The 12680-nt window shown below is 45.6% G+C and overlaps 1 protein-coding gene across 1 annotated transcript in view; it reads left to right on the forward strand.

The window, feature by feature from the left end:
- Positions 1 to 4446, forward strand: part of LOC105853647 (solute carrier family 22 member 10-like) — a 15006-nt gene extending 10560 nt beyond the window's left edge. The window contains exons 3-6 of the mRNA XM_012725150.1: positions 727 to 865; positions 1836 to 2097; positions 3704 to 3812; positions 4239 to 4446. Of these exons, the coding sequence (XP_012580604.1) occupies positions 727 to 865; positions 1836 to 2097; positions 3704 to 3812; positions 4239 to 4446 (718 nt within the window). The remainder of the gene's footprint in view (positions 1 to 726; positions 866 to 1835; positions 2098 to 3703; positions 3813 to 4238) is intronic.
- The last annotated feature ends 8234 nt before the right edge of the window (positions 4447 to 12680 follow it).

Genomic DNA, 12680 nt, shown 5'->3' on the forward strand with positions numbered 1-12680 from the left:
GCGTCAAAGGACCCTTATCCTATTCTTAGAGAGGTGGGCGTGGCGCCGATATTAAGAGTGCTGGGATGAGTGTACTGGCTTCAAAGGTTCTAACAATGTTGTGAGGTCAGGGAGCAGAACGCTGAGCAGAGCACACCAGGTGATTGCTGTTTGGAGTTAACAAAAAAGCTTATATGCATGTGGAAGTGATTCTGTAGCCAGGAGTTAATGATTTGATATCATACTTTCCATCTCCCCACCGGAGATAGATGTTGTGAACTCCCATCACAGTACAGATTTGGGTTTTCTATTTTCTTTCCATTTTAATTGAAATGAATCTTTCATATAGTGTGTTGAAGAAATCATGAATATGTCCAACCCAATGAATATTTCAATATATAAACATGCAACAAGCTTGCTCCCCCCCAACATGGCAGAATAGAGATGCAGAAGAGGGTGCACAAGCTCCCCTCAGCCTACCAAACAAGCTGTAAAACTAGAAGGACAATTTGGAGATTCACCAAAAGAGTCAGGATTTTTCCGAAGGTCTGGCATGGAGGTGGGTGACTTATGGGGATGGTGAGTTAACGGGGTCACTGACAGGGCAGAGCAGGCGGGGGACGGGCTTGTTTGGAAAAGCAGTACTGGCGCTCAGAGCGAGTATTGGGGTATGAGTGGGGGTTCTACACCCCAGAGCTGGACAGAGAGGAGATCTGGGGCTTCGACCCCTTCCCCTGGAAAAAACAGACAAAGGGAAAGTATAGTTCAGCGCCTGCTGAGACACTGCAGCCGGCAGCTGGCTGTGAGCATCATGCCCACTGCTGCACCGCAGAAGCAGGCTGTGATCTGTGACCGGGCAGCCCGTGGGGGCCACTGTGCAGCCAAGGTGGCCTAGTGCAAGCGCACAGTTGATTCCACAGACTGGTAAAGGAGAGTCCTGAAGCCCAGGCTGGGCTGGCACAGGCCTAGAATGTTGGAGCAGGGACGCAGACACAGGCGCACCAGGGGGAGGCAGGGTGGAGGGAGCCGGCACAGGCCAGGCAGGGCCCGGGGCCTCTTGGGGGCTGGCCCCAACCAAGTGCCCTACCCCCCAGCAAATTTGCAGTTTCTTTCTCTGGCCTTGCTCTCTGGCCTGTCATTTTGCCATCCTCACCTCAGAGTGGCCTTCCTGTAGCCATAGTTCTGTAGGAGCCTTCTACCCCTGGACTCTCAGCGCAGACTCCTGCACTTACACATATGCACCCCAGTTCTCCCTGGGGCGGGTGCCCACAGTCAGAGGAACCCGTGCCCCACACCCGAGCTCCTTGGCTCCAGGCCAGATGGGAGCAGAATGAAGACCAGGCTCACCGGTCCCACGTACAGCTGGATTAAGCAGAGCAAAACCCACGAACCCCACTGTAAAATAAAGGGGTAAACCAAAGTCACCTCTATTTAAAAACAAATCCACTTTTACATACATGCAGTTTATTTTCTGGTGTGGGGAATGTTGTGTGTGTGGGGAGCGTTCTCATTCTTAAATGCGTAAGAATTAAACCATAGAAATTCGGGAAAGCATTTCCTGCACTAGATGGTGCTTTCTAGAATTAACGTTACAAATCTGATTGAAGTGTTAAAAGAGTGCTAAATAGTAATGTTTACCAAATGGCATAAACATGAAACCATTTTGAAAATCTTTTCCTTTTGAAAAATATCAGGCTGGGTAATTGTAATGATGGTCAATTAAGTTAATGAATAAAGCATTCAAAGTAACAGAGTTAAAAATTAAATTATCACCTTAAATGAAGTATTATCCAAACCAGACTAGGTCTCCTTGGTACCAGTACGGGTGTCTGGGACGATGTCATTACCCTCTGCAGCACGAAGGCACTAACTTGGGCATCTGCCCCTCTTTTGTCCACTGCAGATTTGCAATCACAATACCCTTTTATGGCATCATGGTCAATCTGCAGCACTTCGGGAGCAATATTTTCCTGTTACAGGTCATCTTTGGAGCTCTAACGGTCCTGGCCCGCTGTCTTACACTCTGGGCACTGAGTCAGATAGGCCGTCGATTAACCCAGACGTTTACTACATTACTGCTGGGACTTTCCATCTTGGCCAACACATTCGTGCCTCCAGGTGAGAGGAGACAGGACATTGGGAAAAGGCAATGGCCTTTCCATCCTTTGGGGAGTGTACTGACTCAAGTTCCCCAAACAATACAGATGGTTTAGGACAAAATCTGCTGATAAATTCTTGGGTCAGCACTAGGCAGCTCACCACATCCTGAAAATATCTGGAAACCAGTGCTTTTATTACAGACAGTTACTTAGAACAGCAAGTAGCTGCCCTATGGCATTCATGTGCTAAATAGTTAGAATAGACGGCCTCCCTGGTGCCACAAGGCAAGCTGCAGCACTATGAAGCTATCAGCAGCCACTGCAGTAGGAGATGGATCCCCGGCCAGGGGCTGGCCCACACAGTGCAGCAGACCTCTCCTGTCTCCCTGCTGCTCCCCTCAGCAGTGTATCTCAGTCTGTCTGCCTGTTCTGCTCCCTATTCTATCTCTGCTGAGGCCTCTCACCCATCCATCTCTGGCCAGTACCCAGAACTTATATGCATAAATGAATAATATAAATCGTTTTTAAAAAATAGTCAGGACAGAGGGGCCCAGCCTCACCCTGCTGCCCCACAGAAGGACGCAGGGTGTTGTCCCCCACCCGGGGCTTCACCTCCAGCTGAGACCATGGTCTGCCTCCCACCTGCAGGCATCCACCTGTAAGTGCTGCAGCCATCACTGGTGGGAGTCTCCTTGACTCACAGGAAATGAAACAAAACAAACTCTCTTCAAGCAGCCCAAGGCACACAGTCAGCAGAGAAATCCCAGTCTGTCTGTGTAGCATCACTCTGTAAGTCACTGAGGCGCCATGCCAGGGGCTGGCATGCTGCAGAGCAGGGTCTGAGCAGCAGAACACCACCAGTGTGCAGGTTTGCTCCCTTCCCAGAGTCTCCAAATGCTCTAAGGCTCTAATTAGATTCCTTTGTTTTGTACTGGGCAGAAAATGATTCTTTGAAATGACTGCATGATGACTCCCAAGTTCTGGATTTTCCCAGATAGAAGTTTCCGTTCTTGGTTCCTAAGACCCAACTGCGCTAGCTCTAGCTTCTCCTCAGCCAGCCCAGCAGAGGTGGCCCTGTCCCTGCAGTTCACTCCCAGCCCAGACCCATCCCCGACAAGGCTGTGTCTACGCCGGGCTGACGCCTTGCCTGGGTTTACCTGGGGCTTTCCTGAGTAAGCCGAAAAACCCCACTCCGCTAAATCCCCAATTCCCAGGAGCACCAGGACGCCAGTCATTTGAAATTCTACGTTCATTGTGAAGTCCACAAGTTTAGGGCTGCCCTTAGACTCGGCATCTGCCCACACGTGGTCCTGCAGGAGGGATGGAATGCGTGCGAGAGAGGATAAGCAGGAGCAGGCTGAGGATCGGCTTCCTTCTCCTCCCCGGCAAACCTCAGCTGTGCAGTCAGACTCTTGCGCTTTAGTCCAGGAACGGTGATGGGCTCAGGCCACCTCTGCGTAGCTCTGCACTTCTCAGCCTACCGACACTATCCTCTCCGCTGCTGTCCAGTTTTCACTGGTATATTTCAAACACAGACATAATGAATAGGGTATTTTCCCCAGTCATTTTAGGAGGTGCTGACTCCAGCTCAGATTTCATTGTCTCCCTGGTCTTTATGTCTCCAGAAATGCAGACCCTGCGGGTGACTCTGGCTTGTGTGGGAACAAGTTTAAGTTCTGCTGCTTCTTCCAGCTTTTCCATTCACTTGGTTGAACTCATCCCCACCATCCTCAGGTATGAGAGCTCGTGGGTGCTGCCAGGGGCCAGTGCAGGACTCCCCAGTGAGGTGACGCTGGGTTGTGGGATAAAGGCAATAAAACCTGTTATTGTAAAAGCAATCACCTGTGTAGTAATATTATACGAAGATTAATCACAGCCTGTTTATTGACAACCTACTTTCAACAAGCCTCAACGCACCATCTCCAGAGTCTCCGATCCGATGTAGGGTCCGGAGATGTGCACACTCTGTTTAAAGGGATGGTAAAGCTCTTGGTACACTTTGAAGCAATCATTGGTTAAATTTCAAAACAAACGTCATCAATGCGGTGTGCTTAACAAGTGTTTTCTATTGTCTTTAATCATCAAGAAGAAGAAAAAATAAACAACAACACAGGTCCGCGCGCTTGTGTAGGATTTGAGGGACTGTGGTTTATCTTCCAGGGCAAGAGCTGCGGCCATGGATGCCATGGCTGCAAGGTGTGGGGCGACCCTGGCGCCCCTGCTCATGCTGCTGGTTGTGTGTCACCCCACTCTGCCCTGGATCATCTATGGCGTCTTCCCCATCCCAGCCGGTCTCCTTGTCCTCCTCCTGCCTGAAACCAAGAACCGGCCTTTGCCTGACACCATCCAGGACGTGGAAAATCAGTGAGTGAAGCTTCTATCTCCCCAGGAGGAGCCGTGCTCAGGCCCGGGGCACAGAAGCCTTCGGGTCTCGATGGGTCCTCTCCGTCCCCCCAAGTCCCATCGGGTGCAAGGGCCCCTGCTGCCCCGCACTCACGGTAGCTTCGTGGGAGGAGATGAGCCCTAGTCCATGCCAAGGCAGTGTTGCCTCCCCCGGGAGCCACACGTCTCTCACAGTGTCTCCTGGTGTCAGATCTAAGAGCTGGAGTGCGAGGAGAAAGAAACGTGGTAGTGAAGGAGTAATGTGAGGAAGACCCAAGCCTGAAAGGCTGTTTGAAAAGTAATAAAGCAAATACATCGTGTTTAGGCACCTGTAAGATTCAGACAGGGTTGCTTCCAACAGTGGTGAACGTAAAGTGATATTTTTCTCACTAAGCATGATCTTTTCCAGCTCCATCCAAGTTGCTAAAGTGATATTTTTAACAAGAAAAATTAGTATCAGGCCTCTGTAATAACATGCCACACACTGACTGACTTAAAGAAGTTTATTGTCTCCAATTCTGGGGTAAAAATCTGAACTCGAAGTCCCTCTGAAGGTGCTGAGAAGGATGTCTGAGAAGGATGTGTTCCTGTAGTTGTATCTTCTTTGGTTCCGCTGGCTTGGGGCTGAATAACCCCAATATTCCTTTCCTGGACATGTTAAATTTCCATGTTATAAGGGCTCCAGTGAAATGGGATCAGAGGCCCACTGTACCCAAGTTGACCCTCATCTTAACTAGTTAAATCTACAACAATCTTATTTCTGAAAAGGGAGCTCACATTCACAACAGTATCTCGCATTCTGAGATATAGGAGTGAAGACTTCAACCTATGAATCTGGAGGAACACAATTCAACCCATGATAAGGGGGGAGAGGGGACATTTACCTTAAGATTTTTAACAAGCCTCATAACTTTCCAAAGTTGTAGCTGGCCAGAGTTCTAAAGGGACCAAGTGAGAGTTGCTGCATTCAAATCTGCCTTTTGGTTCTGCACTGGCAGCAGGGACTGTCCAACCCCTGACCTAACCCTCCTGAGCCTTCCTGGATTATAAGAAGCTGATGGTCACCAGCTTGTACTTACTCCTAGTCCCTTTTTTTTCTGTGGTGGTTTTGTTGATGGTTTGTTTCTGTTTGATTTTCCAGCAAAAAAATCTCAAGCAAAGGAAGTATGAGTGATTCCTACATGAAAGTGACAAAATTTTAAGGAATTTTCATGAATGGACTGGTGAGGAGAAGAAATATATGAGAGAAGAACACTTTTATATCTATAAACCATCAAGAAAATATGCAGGACAGATAAATTTCCTTTACAACAATGGCAGTCATTTGCAATTAAAAATTAAATGAAAAAAGTAATTTGCAGAGATATGTAATTTCATCAACAATTCTTTGGGAAAGCAGTTATAAAGGTTTCAAGTTTATCAATTAATTATTAATAGACAGATGATTCAAAAATAAAGAAAACCATGACATTAGGATGTAACTGGCAGATGCATGAAGCAGTAATTGGCAGGCTCTACATAAACCTATAAAATTTAGCACATGTTGCCCATCAAGTCAGTGTTCTTGTGTCCTTTTGGTAGGGACCTAGGTATGGGGTTCCTGGGTCATATGGTAGCTACCTTTTCAGTGTTCCAAGGAAACTCCACACAGCTTTCCATAGTAGCTGGAGAACTTGGTCAATTTTAAGTGACATGATATTCTTTGTCTAGAATATAGACTTTGAAGAATATGCCTCCCAAATAGCTCTGGAATCCTGCAGAGCTGGGAGAACTGAGACTCCAAGTTAAAATAAAATTGTAGAGGGCTGGTGCTGCGGCGGGTTAAAGCTCAGCACTAAGAGACTAAAGCCACTTTCGCACGAGTTTGATGCCCGTCCCAGAGGTGACCCACACGGCGTGGCAGACCTCTCCTGACCTGCCCGCTGCTCCCCTCAAAACGAAACTGGAAAACAACTCAGTTTTCTAATTGAGTAAATCAGCATATGTCTACCCAGTTTATTTCCATTTGCCAATAGAAAGGGTGAACAGAAGAGTAGCTAAGGGACTGGGGAAGCAGCATGCACGAAGCAGGGAAAGCAGGAAATAAAATGTGTAACACACTATTCTTATATTCGTATGGGGGCAAAATAACCTCAAAATATTAGCATTAGGATCTGTGTGTTGCACTTGCTAAAAGCCTTAAGGAAGCAAATCTTGATATTTCCAAAACTTTCTGTGAAGAATGTTCAATTCCATAGTGAAAGAAAATAAAAACACTATAGTGGGGAAACAAGATTATTTGTATATGTTTGTAAACTTACTGGGTAAGGAAGTAGTTTTCCACAGGGCTTAGGGCCTATGGACCTTAAAGGCACCCTGCACACATACCACCACCACCCCATCAGCACCCCTTCCCATCTCTGTGAAGATGAAACTGGAAGTCCTGCCCGCCTTTCACTGTCCAGCAAGATCTGGCCAAGGGGCCATGGGGTCATTCTATGCCTCCTCACACAGTATGTGGGGTTCCACCAACCTTGATCTCTCTGGCCTCAAACACTCAACGATTCCCGTTTGTATCAAATTCCCACATCGTGCCAGGGCGCCCTCTGGGAACCAACTCAAAAGCCAGGACCACCCAAAGCTGTCCAGAACCACCTCCCCCCAAAAACTCCTGAGTAGACTGGTGTCTCCTTACACAAAACCCTTCACTACAAGACTAGAAGCTCATGGACTTGAGGACAGGTAGAGAAGATACTGAGCAAAGTGCCAGGTAACTGCTTCTGTGTCACATCAACCTGCTGGTCACCTAATAATTGTGCACTTAGGTACATTGTTCAAAGTAACTTTTTCCCACTTTGGTTTTTTGACTCAATTTCTTGAAAGTAGGTTTTTACTTTTCTACTAACAATCTTCAAAGCAAATAGATGTCCTCAAACAAACAAAAAAAAAACCTTCCTAGGGCCCTCCCTGGTGGCACAGCGGGTTAAAGCACAATACTAGAAGATAGAGACACTTCAGCATAAGTTTGATCCCCACCTGCCCCGGAGGTGACCCCCATGGCGTGGCAGACCTCTCCTGGCTCACCTGCTGCTCCCCTCAGCAGTGCACTTCATCAGTCGGCCTGTTCTGCTCCCCACTCTGTCTCTGGTGAAGCCTCTCACTGCCCCTGTACCTCTGACCTGTACCCCAGCTCTGTATGCATAATTAAATAACTCTTTAAAAAACACCCTCCTAGCTTCCACCACTGCCCAGTTCCAAATCCACTCCCCAGTTTTTAGCTATCTGTTACCATTGTACTCCATTGCCACAGCTCCAACACTGGAATTAGTTATTGCGGTTATGGAAAAAATTATCTCAAAATTCAGTGGCTTAAAACAGGATTGTTTTAAGTAGGAATTGGCGGGGGCCTCTGTCACCGATTGCAATCTAGGAGTTTGCTGGAACTCTGATGTCATCTGGTCTCCACTGGGGAACTCAGTCCTCTCAGCATGGTGGTCTAAGGACCTTGGTTCCAGAGAGGAAATGTCAAGTCCATCTCATCCACCAGCACTGTCATCTGTGCACTGCCCCGGTTGGTGCTTGAGTGACATCTCATAAAGCCTTGCTGTCATTTCTGCTGCTGAAGTTTGTGAAGACCACCACACAGAAGGCAAATATTTGCTGTGATTCAGGTGAAGCCATTTTCAATTTGGCCCGTGTACCCAAACTGCATGTAAGAGTGTGTTGCTTCATTTTTCTCAGGTAAGCTCCATGTGGCGATGATTAACTTTAAAATATTGGAGAAGTAATTTTATTTCTTCTTTCAAAAACTCAGCAGCAGTATTGTGAGGGAGAAAAAGGCATGAACGCTTATGTTGTTGAGCACCACATCTTAAGAGCATAATCTTTTAAGACTCAAAGGGATCAATTAGAGAGATAACAGAAAGAAATAGCACATTCCAGCAGAAGTTCATCTCTGGAGATAATGATGCCAGAATGTTTTATCATGAAATGTTCTTTGACTTTGACTAGACCACAACTTATTTATCCATTCTGCTATTCCTGGATTTTGGACTTTGCCCATATTTGTGCTATTGTGAATTTGTGAGAGTAAAGCAAGTGTCTATTTGACTATCGCTAACAACAAACAATATTCCAAATTGGATATACAATTATACATTTCAACAAGAAGTTCTGATTGCTCCATACCCTTGCCAATTCTCAGTAGTCTAAATTATCTGAATGTAGCTATTCCAGGGGCAGTATACAGCTTCACATTGTGAGTTTAATTTGCATTTCCTGATTACCTATGACACAGAGCACTCTTGCCTGATTTTGCCTATTTTTATTGTCACTTTTTCCACTTATCTTTTTGCCTGTTTTTATTGTCAATTTTTCATTTATCTTTTTTAGATATATGTCTAAATACATTCCCAATCTGTGCATAACTGAATTAATTTTCATGAAATTCTATTTATAAATCTTTTCTTTTACAACAAATGCTTCTGGTATCTTACTGGGAAAAAAATGTACTAACGCAAGCTTATAAATCGATTTTCCATGTTTTCTTCTCAAAACTGTTTTCATCTTCAGGATGGGAGCATTTTAAGATGGTGAAGTAGAAAGATTCTGGACTCAACCTCATACCCACTGACACAATAAACCTGCAACTATTCATAGAACAACTTCCATTGAAACAGAACCGAAGATTAGAGGATTGATATCTCCACCATATAGAGTAAAAGATAGTATCAGAAACGGCAGGAAGGCAGAGACATAACCTCACAGGAATGCCACTCCTGGCTCATGACTCATGGCTTTGTGAAATATCAAAAACACAGAGCCTCAGGTCTCCCTAGTGGTGCAGGGGTTAAAGTATCAGTGCTATCAAGCTATCACCAGCCACTGTGGCATAAGTTCAATCCCCGGCCGGGGAGCTGACCTACCTGGGCACAGCAGACCTCTCCTATCTCACCTGCTGTTCCCCCCAGTAGTATATTTCCATAGATCCGCCCCTCTGCGCCCCATTCTGTCTCTGGTGAATCCTCTCACCCCACCCCCACACCTCTGACCTACACCCCAGTTCTTCTATGCAGAAAATAACTTTTTCAAAAGAATGAAAGGGCAACGGATGAATAATTTTGAAGTGTACATGCATATGTACACATCATTATAAATAAAATTATACTTCAATACAAAAATGAGCAAAGAGCAAGAACAAGAAAAGCCACATGAGTAAAAACTATCTGAAAAAATACCCAAAGCTAGTAGTGGTCAAAGAAATACATGCTGAAAAGTAATGCCAACTTTCCTTTGCCAAAGCAGTGAAGATTTTTTTTTAAAGATTTATTTATTTGTGCATACAGAATTGGGGTACAGGCCAGAGGCTCAGGGGCAGCGAGAGGCTTCACCAGAGACAGAGTGGGGAGCAGAACAGGCAGATCGACAAAGTACACTGCTGAGGGGAGCAGCGGGCGGGTCAGGAGAGGTCTGCCGCACCATGTGGGTCAGCTCCCAGGCAGGCGGGGATCAAACTCATGCGGAAGTGGTTTTGGCTTCTTAGTGCAGCGCTCCAACCCGCTGCGCCACCAGGGAGGGCCAGCAGTGAAGATTTTTAAGTGTTCTTTACTCTCAGTGTGTGAGGTTCAGTGAACTGGGTCCTCATACACAGCTGGAAATTTATAGCCAAGAAAAGGCTCCTACTGTCTTAACCAAACAAGACACAGCAAAGCCATGATCCAAATCAAACAATCCCAGGAGGTCAGATAGATCCTCTGGTGAATTCTACAAAAAGCTTGAAAAAGAAATAGGGTCATGTATTCTTATTTGTTTGCCTGGTAATTTTTCTTTTAAAGATTTATTTGTACATACAGAACTGGGGTACAGGCCAGAGGCTCAGGGCCGGTGAGAGACTTCACCAGAGACAGAGTGGGGAACAGAACAGGCAGATTGTCGAAGTACACTGCTGAGGGGAGCAGCGGGCGGGTCAGGAGAGGTCTGCCGCGCCATGTGGTCACCTCCAGGGACAGGCGGGGATCGAACTCATGCGGAAGTGGCTTTAGCTTCTCAGTGCTGTGCTTTAACCCGCTGCGCCATGCCTGGTAATTTTTCAATGCCTGATGTTATAATTTTACTCCCTGAGATGTTTGGGGTTTTTTTATTCCTACTACAACTGGTGGCTGAAGCCAAAAGATGCTGCCCCCTAAAGGGTTGCTGGCGAGGACAGACAGCCCCAGGGAAAATGCTAAAATGTGTTGCTTTTTGGGGTGGAGCAACTGATAAGAAATATAAGGGACTGGAGAGAGAGCCACAGATTATTCAAGATTATTCCTCAAGATTCAGTGTTTCAGATTCCAAAGGCTCTTGCAGCCTCTAAAGGTGGACGCCTCCAGCCTTGGAGAAAAAAATTTTGGAGGTTTTGCAAGTAGCCAAGTGTCTGAAACTGTTCCCAGTTTTGCTGCTGTTACAGCCGGGCAGGGAAGGTGCAGACCCAGAGCAGGCTCCTCCTCAGCTGCGTGTGTTTGTCGGGTCATTTGGCTGCTGCAACTGCTGTTTTGAGTATCACTTGTCTGGTGCTGCGCTGGAGCATCCTGGCGGCTCCAGGAGCATCTCCAGTTGTGTTTCCTGCTGTCTGTGTGAGTTGGAACCAGCCTATAGCCCTGCTGCTGCATGCACCAGGCAGGAAGACGCCATCTTGGACTCGTGGGAGAGGAGTTTGGGAGAGGGAAGACGCCATCTCAGTTGCTTTTGTTTAGGACTTGAAAGCACTGGACACTGCTTTGGGTGAGGGAAAGACCACTGTTGGCCTCAGTAACTATTTTTTCCCCCGGTTTGTTAAATAAATCCCATTGTTGTTGTTCTCTGAACCTGACTAGTAATTATGAGCACAGGTGAAGAGCTCAGGCAGTGGCTGGTAAACTACTTGGGCAGTGTCCTTGGCCAGTCCTAGTGCCCTTTGCTGCCCTGTATCACTACCAACATTCTTGGATTATGCTGGTTTATGCCTCAGTTACAAGAGCTTTGTTCTCTTCAATCTTCCTTTTAATCATTCTTGGGCGAGGTACAAAAGCAATTTGTCTATGGTAAAAGACCCCCCTAACCCCCACTGCTACTGGGTCAAAATTTTTGTGAATATTCCATTCAATGACCCCTGAATTCAGGGATTTTCTCTCCTGCCTAGAAGGAATAGGCACTATCCCCATTCTAGTGTGAAATCTAGGAAACTTTCTCACTCTAACCATTTCGGACAGGTCCTTCTCGCAAACATATGCCAATCACTATTTCACTCACCACTGGGGGAGCCCTATGCAGACCTCAGAGTCTTTTTGTCTCTCCTTTCTGTGACTATATGCTGAAAGTCCAGCCTTTTTCATTTTCTAACGTGTAAGCAAAGGTTTTCCTGGCAGTGAATCTCTGTTTTTCACTGTAATGGATTGGGAATTTGCACAGTAAGACCTGGGACACTTTTGCTTATAGTAGTCCTTTCCCCCTGTTCTCTCTCCTCTGGTACTTTATTTGGGCACCATGGAAAAAGCAGCGAGGACCTTAAACATTCTGCCTAGAAACTTCATTTTTACCTGTAAGTTTATCACTTAGAAACACTGCTTTCCACTCAAGTTTTCTGACACTCAATATAAAGAACTGCCTTTTCCCCCTCTTATTTCTAATCATAACATCTTTGTTTCCTTATGCATTCTTCTCACCACCGACTTTAATGTCTATATTTCTACCTATAGCCCATGTATGATAATTCAGGTGTTCTCTGAGATAACATAAGTTTATCCTACCATGTTCTTTACTTCCTTGTGAGTCCTTAGTAGAAGTATCATTAAAACCCATATCTCAACTCATACTTTCAAAGCAATCTAAGTTTCTTTTATCATGCTCCTTAAAATTTTCCCCCAACCACACAATTAAGATAAAAATAATTTTAAACAAATAGATAAAACATAAATTCAATATTATGAAGTTCAGTAGGCTACAATGCCTTACACTGATGTTGATAAAAGTATGTGCACAAAGATGAACCAATTTACAAAGTAGATAAAATGTAAGGTGTTTAAATGTTATGGCTGGTGGCTTCGTTGCTCATCAGCAAGAACTCTGCAGAAAATATTCGAATTGATCATGTATTGTGGATCTAGACTTTATCTAGGATGTGTTCCTTTTATCAAAGCTAATCTGCAGATTAGCATTAGAACATTTTATTACAATGTATTGTGCTCAGGGCCAGGATTAAAATCTTTCTGAATGAAAAGAACC

This window comes from Condylura cristata, unplaced genomic scaffold, assembly GCF_000260355.1.
Source record: "Condylura cristata isolate star-nosed mole 26May11 unplaced genomic scaffold, ConCri1.0 scaffold00015, whole genome shotgun sequence".
NCBI lineage: Eukaryota > Metazoa > Chordata > Mammalia > Eulipotyphla > Talpidae > Condylura > Condylura cristata.